Source organism: Corvus hawaiiensis, chromosome 2 (genome assembly GCF_020740725.1).
Source record: "Corvus hawaiiensis isolate bCorHaw1 chromosome 2, bCorHaw1.pri.cur, whole genome shotgun sequence".
In the NCBI taxonomy this organism is placed as follows: Eukaryota; Metazoa; Chordata; class Aves; order Passeriformes; family Corvidae; genus Corvus; species Corvus hawaiiensis.
In genome coordinates this window covers 5,293,250-5,305,120 of record NC_063214.1, presented here as the reverse complement: position 1 = coordinate 5,305,120, position 11,871 = coordinate 5,293,250, and the positions used below count along the sequence as shown (strand labels likewise).

At 45.1% G+C, this 11,871-nt stretch overlaps 1 protein-coding gene across 1 annotated transcript in view; it reads right to left on the bottom strand.

The window, feature by feature from the left end:
* Positions 1-699: 699 nt before the first annotated feature.
* Positions 700-11,871, bottom strand: part of PTGFRN (prostaglandin F2 receptor inhibitor) — a 67,020-nt gene continuing 55,848 nt past the window's right edge. The window contains exons 8-9 of the mRNA XM_048294370.1: positions 5,471-5,776; positions 700-4,233 (exon numbers count right to left, since the gene is read on the bottom strand). Coding sequence (XP_048150327.1) covers positions 4,067-4,233; positions 5,471-5,776 — 473 coding nt within the window. The 3' untranslated portion in view covers positions 700-4,066. The remainder of the gene's footprint in view (positions 4,234-5,470; positions 5,777-11,871) is intronic.

The window sequence follows — 11,871 nt, the reverse complement described above, 5'->3', positions numbered from 1 at the left end:
CTTGGTTTGCTTTGCTTGAGTGCATGCCTTGTGCTTTCCCTGTTAAACTGTCTTTATCTCAACTCATGGACTTTTTTCACTTTTACCCTTCCAGTTCTCTCCTCCATCCCGCTGGTGGGGGAGTGAGCGAGGGGCTGTGTGGGGTTTGGCAGCCAGCTGGGATTAAACCATGACAGCAAGTCACCTCCTTGCTGTATGATTTTGGTGTCTTTACATGGTTGCTGGGGGTAAAAAACCATCCTAAATTCAGCCACTGGCAAAGAAAGCAGGAAGTTTTCTTCCAACACTATTGATTTTCCTCCTGGTACCTTGGAAACGAGAAGCCTCATGAAGGGGTCAAGGAAGACTCAACATCTAATGCCAGGTTTTACAGCAGATATTAAATGTACACTCCCAACTGTGACTCCTGGCCTTAGCTAATCAAAATAAAACTCTCCCAACAAAAAAGGTGACTTACAGTGGGGTAGAAACACAACAGACTCAGAAAATAATTATGCTTCCCAATTCATCACAGAAATGTAGGCAAATATTTAAAACTTACTGTAAAATAGGGCTCATGCTTATTTTACAGGGTGAACAGTGCTGGAAACAGGACTGTAAGGTTTACATTTTATACCTTCAGCAATAGTGTCTGCATACATGCAGGGTACAAGGAAGGAACTGCCCATAGCTCAGACATCGAGACCCACAGCACAGACATAATCAAAAAGGCTCGCTCTTTATTTTAAACATAAAAAGAAACATTTTACACAGCATTGTTAGAACTATTCAGTACCTGCATTCCAGAATTGTGCCCAAAACTTTATTTTTTAACTTTGAAATTAAAACAAAAGAAAGAAAATACCTTGCCCTTCTGCTGTATGATGTTCAAGGTTGCCCTGGATTGAAATTCCAAGTGCCTGGAGGAATTTACCAGCTTAACCAGGAGACGTGGCAATGCAAACAGAGGAAGATCAATGTGAGCCCTTAGGATACTTTGACAATACCACAGGTTGCAGCAGGGAGGATATGGATGCTTGTACTGCACCACACGCAGCTTACTCTTCTGATACTCTGCAGGTTTAATACACAACCAGATGCACACACACCTCCACTCACACAAACCCTGGTCACACAGGAAATAATAATAATAATAACAATAAAAAACATGAAAAGTGACCTAGATTTTTTTTTTTTCCTTAGAGAGAAGATTCACACTCTATTTTTAAAAAAGGGGATAATACAAAATTGGCACAAGTAGAAGGAAACCTGGGGGCTAGATCTAGCCCCTCAGCTTCTAGCCTTCCAACTACAGCAAGTACAGGGTGGAATGGGATGCTGCATTGCCTTCCAAGGGGCTGTCAGCAGTACAAGCTAGTGGCAAACTTCCTTCACTTGGAGTGACAAAGATGGTTTGTTATGGGCTGTGAAGGAAGATCAGCATTAGATAAGGACATGGGGATCTTTCACTAGAGAAGAAGGGAGCCCTGACCAAAATAACCCTGAGTTTTTTTCCAGCAGGGAGGAAGTGTGCTATATTGTGTGTTTGGGAAGAGCTGGCGGTTCCCTGCTCATCCATTCCCTAATTATTGCATTACGGTCATGATCCTCTCTCCCTAAAACTTTACCAAGGGCGTAGACAAGAAGTCAGTCTGCCAGGACAAAAAGTGAATGATACTGGGCTTAGAGCTTCACCACCACTTCCACCCCTCCCAATATGCCCCAATGCCACATGCCTTCTGAGAAGAAAGGCAGATGTTAATGCAGGAAAGAAGCTGCTACAACAGCCAGCATCCCAAACATCAGGATAGTGTTTCATAACACCCCAGGAAAAAGCAAGATTTCACTACAGCAGGGACAGGAGAAGAAGAAAAATTCTTGCTGTCAAAGTAATATCTGAGTGAGTCCTTTCCTGAACTCCCTTCCTTTGGAAAGCATTGCTACAGATTTCTGGGCATTCACAGTGGAAGGTACAGACTGCTTTTGCCCCATTCTTCAGGAAAGGCAGCTAAGTCTGCCTACAACAGAGGCCTTTTCAGAGCTCTTCCAGAAAGAAAAACATCAGGCCAGAAAGAAAAGTTCCTATGAACCTTCAGGCCAAAGTCTTTCAGAGGTTCGTAGGTCTGGGGGTCCCAGTTTTGGAATACTACATGAAATGTCCTAAAGAGTCAAATAACAACTTGCAAGCCCCAACTTTGCAAATTAAGCCCATTTTTGAGATGTTTCATATTCATCTTTCAAAAATCACTGGACACCTCTATGCACACAGATGTGACTGGGTGCATGTTCACACACAGGACACAGAGCAGCCTTCTGGAAAACCCCCTCACATCAGCCTCAGAACAAAGGTCACAAGGCAAGACAAAAAAAGAAAACCCACACAAAGAAAACTTACCACAAAAAACCTTCATAGCCGAGATACCAGACCTGCAGCTCCCCTGGAATACGCAGTGGGATGAGCTATTAGAGAAGCAGATTGTCTAGGACGTAACTAATGTCTAATCAGGCAACAGCACACCACAACCACTACCTTCCATGGATGTTCTTCTTTACCATCTTCCATCTTAAAAACCATGGAAAGGATTGAGCCCTGAACTCAACTCTGCATCTCTCACCCTTCTTGATGCAAGCCAAACCATGGCTACCACATCTGACTGTGGTGAAGTCCTACTTCCTCCTTTGTTTGTACACAGTATCTTTATTCTGACCTTTATTGCTTAAAACACCAGCTGTGCTGGGAAGACAGAACTGCCTGGCAAAGATGCTGCTCCCTCTCAGGAGCCAGGTCAGTGCATGTGGAAGACCAAAGCAGGACTTCTGTACTATAGCACCAAGGAATAGGTCTCAAGCCCATGGGGAGAGGCCTGCTGCAGGCCCACGCTCAAGACCAGGGCTGTTGGAACCTGAAGGATTCTGGATGCCCCCTTAGGCTTGCTCTTATTCCTGCCCTGAGCTGCACTGCAGCTACTGCAGATCTCGGATTCTGCTCACAGGTTTGAGGGTTACCAGTGAGTGACTGGCAGAAGCAGCACTGAAGTCTGGTCTGTGCATTTGGTAATACATAGTTTACAAGTCTCTAAACACAATCAGCTGGCCAACTGCAGATGAAGATCCATCTCTAACTGTATTCATAAGTCACACCATCACCAGGGGAGCTGAGCCTTGCTGCTGAGGCCAGCAGAAGGCTGAGCCTTGTCCCTAGATACCACGTGCCCCCCTGCCACAAGCAGAACAGGGTCTCAGGCACAATGTGAGCAGCTGTAGTGGGGAGAAGAGAAGGTGGAAGGGTGGGCAAGAAGGTGGCCATAGGCAGACATCCATCAAATGCTTGTCTGAGGATTGACTCTTAAGGGTTGCCAAGTTAGTCCCTACTCACCACAGCTAAGAGCTTTGAGCACTGAAAAGAAAAGGTTTATAAAAGTGCTTCAAAGACCTCCACCAGGCAAGTTATGTGTCAAGATTAACTCAATCTCCTGGACAGCCAGGGAAGAGAAGGCATGCTGACAACCATAAAACAATTCTTTGCTGGAACAGCCTCATGATGGTTCCAGCACAGGAACCTTCCCCAGCTTTCAACCCAACACAGAGAAGTCTCTGAGATACCAAGGTGGAGAGAGAAAGGGAACAGGATGGTGGTGTGGAGATAGAGGGGAAAAGTAGATTGGTTAATACAGTGGAAGTCTAACACTTTTACCAGCCTCTTTCCCATCCATCATCCTGCCCACCTTGCTTTCGTACAGGGACATCTTTCCAAAACCATGAGGGGGGAAATAAAACCAATGAACAAACAAACAAAACATTAATGAATTTTGTCACAGGGCCCTGCTGAAAGAAGGCTCAACAGTTTGCACATTAGAAGGACACGATCCCTATGCAGAAAGTGCTGCTGGAAAAGGAGAACTCCCAAGTTGCTAAATATGGCCTGATTGTTCTCAGGACATGACGTGTAACGAGGAGAAGCTTGAGGTCCAGGCTGATATCAGAGAGCAAACGCACTGTCTTGTCTGGGACTGTGAGCAAGTGTCTCAACACAATCCAAGAGCCCTGTGAGTCTCTCCCAAAATGCAAGTGTGTCCAGCTCCCACCCTCAGTCCATCTCCATCGACATTAGCCGGCGACGCTCTCGTCTCGTTTCCTGCACTTCCTTCTTGCAGCACCAACGGGAGCTGCAGTAGCCAATAAGGCAGGAGAGGAGTCCAATGACAGTGGCCAGACCGATGCCAATCAACAGGGGATACTTGAAAGCATTCAGAACTGAAAAAGGAAGGCAGAGTCGTTAAGATATCACTGAGAAATTCAGACATCCCCTTTATTTCTTCTTGCCTGAAAAAGGAGAAAATCCCCCATTATTCAGCCAGTGGCAGATTAATTACTTCAGAAAGAAATTACACTGATTTTCTTTCTTGATTTCCATCTTCCCAGGTTTGAAAAATTGCTCTTTTACTGGTCTCCCTTTCCTCTTCTTCCTCCACCCTTTCAAAGCCTTGGAAAGGTTGGAAGCACCAGAAGAGCCTTGGAGTGAGATAGCAAAGTAAAGTTCATTCCAAGAGTCACTCTATCACACATTTCTCCATACAAAAGCACTGGATTGTTTCTCCATCCGAGGCTGAGTGTGGCTGCATTCTTTTTTACATGTTTCCAAAAAGCAAGGAGTAGACTCCTTTTTGCTTTGAATTATTCAAATTACTATATATTTACCCTGTCTAATCAACCTTCAAAGCTGGTGCCTAAACAAAAAAATGGATTTTGAAGTACCTACTGCTCAGTTAAAAGGAAGTAAGAACTGTAAGGAGTTTGGAAAGTACAGTTTTAATAGTTATCAGCACAGTGGGGAGAACAAAAGCTTATTGTTCATTTCAAGTTCAGGGAACTTCCAAAAATGACCTCTCTTGAAAATATCAAGAAAGCAACTAGTTCAAAACCCCTCCTGTGTTCATCTTCCTCCTTAGCTATGTGCTGAATGCAGTATCTAGCATGCAACTTCCTCCTCATGAAGTCTAGCAACACTTGCAACTCTGGGTGGAAAGCAGACAAGGGATGAAGGGCAGGGAGCAACATGTCTTGTCATTAGGGAGGGAGGAAGGAGTCAGAGCTCTGATTTTCTCTTCCCAGCTTTGACACTAACCACAATGTGACTAATTCACATGCCCCATCTGCAAACCAAGCCTTCCTCCAGCAGGCAGCAGAAGGGTTAACACTGAGAGAATACTGTGCCCTTGATTGAAAGGTGCCTGAGCTGTGCAAAACATCACCAAGAGGTGATCAGGAAAAAAAAACACTCCAGTCTTATATCTATCAACTGTTTAGGCAGAAAAGATTCTTCCACTCTGAAGAATCTCGAAGAAGAAATTGCAAAGTGTAAAAAAAGATGACAAAATCTAATGAGATTACCAGAGGCACCTTTAAAAGTAGTTACGGGGAATGTTTGCCACAAAAAGACATAATAAGGTGTTAAAAACTAAATTGAGTAAGACATGTTTCAGTCTCTTACCATCCATTTTCACAGACAGAAAGATGGGTTTGGCTTTGATGTCAGGCTCCCGCTGCCACACGCCCGTGGCGGATCGCACCCACGGGGTCACTACGCAGTAGTGATTCCCAAAGTCATGGTCCTCACAGCCGTGCACGCGGAGCCGGAATTCCAGAGGGCTGATCCTCTCCAGGCTGAGATCACTGCTCCCATTCCTCCTGCTTTGGGTCACAATCCCTCTCCGGTCCAGCGAGGCCAGCAAGACGGGCTCTCTGTCCAGCGCAAAGGAGCGCACAGCAAACCAGGAGACATCAAAGGACATATCATCTGCGTTTGTGGACAAAGAAGAATTCAGACATGTTGGTGAGTTCTGAAAAGGATTCACAGTGCCATTTCTCAGCAGAAAGGTTAATCTGTAAGCAGCACAGGCAGCGCTGGTCTGACAGCAGAGGAAAACATAAAAAAAGAAAACAGAAAGAAAAAGAGAGAGTTCCCTGAACATGTCCATTCTAGGAAGATTCAAGCAGTGAACTGCAATGAAACGCACTGACAGGGAGAATAGAGTTGTACAGAAAGGGTGACCTACTACAGGGATGACAAAGAAGAGATTTCTTGCCTTTCTGCCTGCCATTCTAAAATTTGTATTTAACTCTAAGTTTTTACCAAGCAGGCTTAGTATCATAAGAAGTTCTACAGTTATGCTGCACCTACAGTGAAAGGGAGTGGGAGTGCTAGGTATTTGCTAGGAGAGAGTGATTTGCAGTTCCGGTCTTCATGCAGGACCTACACAGCCACAAAATCAGGAGGCTCTATCCTGAAGGCCCCTTCCTTACATTTAGAGTTTGCCTAAATGAACACAGATTCTGTATAGTGCACAAAGAATTACCTGCAACAGTACAAAACATTCAGGAGCGAAGCCTGACCATGCTGCTTTTATACATTTTTCCCCAGAGCTGTGGGTTACTGTGACACATCAGACATGATGCCTTGTACAAGTTTCACCACCCAAGGACACAGTCTATAATATGGATCTGCAGGAACTTACACTTCTAACTCAGCTGACAGGTAGTCAGAGTCCACCAGCACATCTAGCTCGCTGTGTGCTCATGCAAGGTCTTATTGATCTCATTAGCAGATCTCAGTCTTAACCCTATTAGGCAGATGTAGCTGAGTATCTACTTTTAAAATCACCGCTGTTCTTTGCTATCATGAGCCCAGCAACACCTGTCAGAGTCGGAAACCTGGCCTGACCTACAGCACAGACAGGAAAGCCTGCTCACTTGTTTCCTCACAGCTCTTCCTTCCTGGCACATGAGCAAGCTGATGGGCCCAAACTGGAAACAGAGGTTACTATTTCTGTCCTGAGTTTGCAGTACTGGTACAGTGTGTGCACACCTAGGGCAGTCCCAGTGATTCTTGGCAATATATCAGACCTCCATTTTCTAGTATTGAGAGCTCTGAAAAATACAGTGCTAGCAATCTGAAATTTAAAACTGATCTTTTGTCTAATTGAGTTTGCTTTTCTCTAAACTTTCACATTTGACCTTCAGGCTAATGGAATAACTGAAGCCCTAAACCTGCTGTTGCACTGAAATTGTTTACAGATCTAAGTGAAGATCATTTTTAAGCCTTTATCAGGCAAGCTAGCACCTTGGCAAAGAAGGGAACCTCCATATTTTAAAGTAAATTAAAAGGACATCCTCAGCTCTTTTACTTGAACTATATTATCAGCTGGCCATGTGGGACATTCCTCCTTACTGCAGAAAAAAAAAGAAAACAAACCAGTGTTTGGAGTATAATTAACTCCTTCCTAAGGTGCACTGCATTTACACACATCTACAGAAACAAAACAAAAATAGGAGAAAGCACATGTTACTATCAGAGACCGTGTCTGACCAAACTGTTTTGGGACACCAGCCAGTTTCCTGCCCTGCCTGCCACAGCCTGGCCTTCTGGGCAATGCACAGGACCTTGGGAGAGCACATGGCCTGCTTTGCAGCCCTACAGCAGGAGCAGGTGTCCCAATCCTACATGGGGCTCGGCATAGGTCACATGGAGCAGCAGCCCTCAGAGCAAGCCCTCTTGCCTCTCATCCTACAAACGCTACTCTGAGTTACTTGGCAAAGCGCTCGGACCACTTCCCTTGAAACCAAAGTTAATAAAAATTACCATAAACACATGTTCAGTCAACGAGACCAAACTTTGACCTCTGCTTTGTGCACTCATCCAAGTGCCTATGGGAAACAGGGCCTCTGCTGGAGAGAGCTCTGTTTATAGAAACCACTCTTCATCCCTGCTGTCTGTTTATGCCAAATACGGTAATAGTGCTGGTCCACAGGCAGTCACATTGGGAATGACCAATTCCTTCCAAAGATCCAAGACTGCTGCTTGCCCTTGTGTTTCCAGGTGCTGTAGGAGCATATAGACACCTTCCAGGCTAAGTCAAATTTTATTTAACACACCACTGACCTTGCTGAAAAGGGTTTAAGCAATAAATTTAGATATTAAAAGATGATAATAATCTAGCCTTCAGATCCTCAGGCAGCTTTGAAGAATTCCTTCTTTTGCATCTCAGATAATTTGAGGTTCCCTTCCCTTCACATATGAAGATGAGTACAGGCACTTGCTGTCATTTTGAAATAGTTGAATCTGTCTTCTGTAATTACAACATCGGACAACAGTATTATGGCAACATATTTTATTAGTCAGTATACAGTTTGCAATTAGTGACTCACTACAGACAGTCAGAGGGAGGATTTGGCTCCAAGTACTCTGTCACTATCCTCCTTGAAATAGCTTAATACAGCAAAGTCATCTGATTCATTCCTATATATCTCTGGCTTTCATGCAATAAAAACACAGGCAAATTTAGCAAAGCCAAGACATAAATCAGGTGCTCCCTAAATATCAGAGATGAACATGCCTAGCAGCTCCCAAGTGCTAATACATATGTAGATAGTCTGACATAATCCCGTATGTAGATTGACTGACATAAACAGGTACACACTAGACATCTGCACCATTCCACACACCTTCTGTCAATGCTGACGAGTCACTCTCAATTTTTGACCCAAATCTACAGAAACTCCACTTCAAGAACCACACTCACACTTAACAAAGGTTTCTTTTCCTCGTTCTTTCTGTGCCACACAGTCAGTAGTGTGGAACACCTGGCCAAGGTGCCCCACAGTGAAGTGTAACATCCCAGTGCCAAGCCCACAAGGGCATTGAGGGCCTCAGTACCACCAGGACAGGAAGCCCTAAAGGAACAGAGAGCACTGGGAGCTGGACACTTCAGAGCTCTGTGAGCAGAGTAACAGTGGTGCTGTGCTTCCTCCCCTCCTCAGCCAGCGAGGATCATCAACATGTAAAGCACATCTTTACGCACATTGCGATTTGACACACAGGGCTAAGCTGTCTGGGTCTGAGCTACTTCCCTGACCAATCACTCCTCAAAAAACAGAATCCTATTTCTAGACCAGCTTCTTAGGAACCATACACTTCCACTGCTTAGAATGGAGCTCTCTCAGCATCCTGTTACAGCGTTGAATCACAATTTTGAGACCCTTTTTGTTTACTACATTTAAATGAGGTTGAATAGGGCTTCCTAGAGAGCTGAGCAAACCACTTCAAGCCATATAAGGGGTAAACAAGCTGGTTTTGTTAAATTCTCCAGAGTGCCCACTGGGTCTGTCTGGAGCAGATAAAAAAAACCCCACATCTCCTTTCAGACACAGTAAGTAATACTTTTAAATCCCTAAGCACACAGCCCAAGAATGGGTGATCTGGGAAGTCTAGAGAGATCATTTGTGAAAATGTGTATTCAACAGAAGTATCAGAAGCAGCTTTTATATCTTCAGGGCACAGAAGAACTACTACTCCCCCCGACACACACACACTCCCCTCAAAACACCAACCACAGCTGCCAAGCCAAAGGAGCACTTCTTTAGAGGGAGCAGTTGCTGCCATGTACTGGGCTTAGTAACACGCACTAGATTTCAGCAGGGTCTCAAGGAAGCAGAGGAAATTAAAGCATGTAGCAGTCACATCAAAACCTTTCCTACCCTTTTGAAAATTTCCCACAGGGTGGGTACACACAAACACACACTGAAAGCATTGTGAGTTGCCTCTACCAGAAAAGGTTCAAACCATAAGTGATGCCTCTAGGGAAAAAAAAAAAAAAAAACCAACAAAAATGGATCAATCTAACTGTAACAAATGGCACTGACAGAGATAACTGGTCATTTAGCTTTTCTTCAGCTCCTTGGAAGTACTTTATTTTTCTGATTCTGCATACAAAGAGGGAGACAAGGTGGCACCTGACATCAGCTTATTACAGGAGGCATACATACTAATCCACATGCATGCTTGCAGAGTTGAGTGCCAACGTGCACAAGAGCAGAGCTGGCTGGCATACGGAATGTGTTCAAAGGATGTGCGTTTTACAGGACATCTCGTGAAACAGCCTGGTCCTCCTTTGCTCACAAGAGATCCCACACCACAGCCCTGCAGCACGTCTGACACAAGAAGTACAGATGGCCTTGAAAGCCACCACGCCCCTTAGAAGGGAGTCAAATGCATTTGCTCTTTTCTCCTTTCTCATCACATTCCCAAATGGAACGACCACGTCTGCACTGCAGTCACTTGTTTTCTTCCAGAAGATGCTGGCAACTCTTGCCCTGTTTCTCTGATTGCCAGGTGTGGGCTTTCCCTAACAGCGTGCCTCATGTCCCCAGTGGGATGAGACAGCCCCATTATTTTCACAGTCTGTCTAACATTTGGCACTAATTTAAAAAGCAAGTCCTCCATTCCAGTTGTGAATTAAATTGTGATACTGACACAGCATAAAGACAGATCAGAGATGGGATACAGAGGAAAAAGGTTACTGGTGAGGAACTACATCTGTTTGCTACCATACAAGCCCTTAAGCCCGTCCCCTAACCTGCCCCATTAGCCCTCTCCAGCTCCCAAGGCCAAGGAGGCAGATGGATGACGGAAGTCTGCACACCCTGCATAAATTCCAGCTGCTCCCTGCAGCTCTTCTGCCAGTCTCATCCAGAGGACCAGCAAGGCCTGGAGATGGACCAGATTCTCAGGCCCATGGGGTTTCATCACACAGCATGACTGGGCTGGTTAGGCCCCAAATCCTGCTCATCCAGCAACCAAGAGGCTCAGAGTGTGGACTGAAAAGTCCCCTCAAAGCCTGCCACAATGCCACACTTTACTCCGTTCTAGGTGCATTTATTGTCTGTGCCTCATCTGCCCCATTACAGACTGAAAAAGGAAAAAACAAAAACCTTAACAAACCACCAACACGAAATAAACAAGATAAAAAAACACCACAGAGGTCTGCCATGTCCAACATGACATTACCCAGCTATGGAACAGATTACAGTGCTGACATTTAAGACTGCTCTGGTTGCCCGTGACCGCTAGAAACAGCATCATCTCCAGCGGTAATCTATCAATTCAAGGGACACCCACAAACCCTTGTGAGGTTGCCAAGTTAAAACGTAACTGTGCTGATGAGCAGCTCCTCAAAGACAACACCTTTTTACTTCAACCTTTTTGATTATCCTTATACTGTCCATGTTCCTCCCAGGCTCAAGGTACCAAATACACACAAAACCATCCCAAACCCAACTGCAGTGAAGCACTGACAGGAGAGCCCCACTGCTACTAAGTGGCCGCTTTTCACAGAATGGGTAAGGCTGGAAGGGACCACTGGAGGTCATTTGGTCCAACCTCCCTGGTCAAGGGTTATCCTAGAGCACATGGCACAGGACTGTGTCCAGCGGGCTTTTGAACCTCTCCAGAGAAGGAGCCTCCACAACATCTCTGGGCAACCTGTTCCAGTGTGTGGTCACCCTCACAGTAAAGAAGTTCCTCCTTATATTCAGGTGGAACTTGTTGTGTTCCAGTTTTCAAGTTTTAAGTGATTCAGGGATGCTGAGGCCTCTTTCACAAGGCAACACCAAGCTTATTTAGGCTGTTGAACACCAGCAGAAGCAGCAGCTGCTGCCTGTCAGCAATTATTGCTTTGGAAAGGAAGGCAGCTGCTCTGGGTACCACCTTGCAACAATACCTCTAAGAGCTTGAGCGCACCTCAGCTTGGAAGAGGCTTCCTGCTGAGCAGAAGCCACGGGACAGGCTGAGGTGGATGCACAGGCACACATCACTGCTTGCTGTGCCCAGTATCCCAGGCTATGACTCTTTTGACAGCAATAAAGTTTACTCAGCTGTTCCTCCCTACCAAGCATTTCAATAATACAATCTACAGACTTCTATCATTTTTTCACAGGCAGCACACGACTGTAATCTAGCAAATTGCTTCCCTGCCACGCTCAGATTTAATGCAGAACAGACATCTTGTAATTTCAAAGTGATGGGCCTTTACTAAGCCTGGTACTTCATTTCATCAG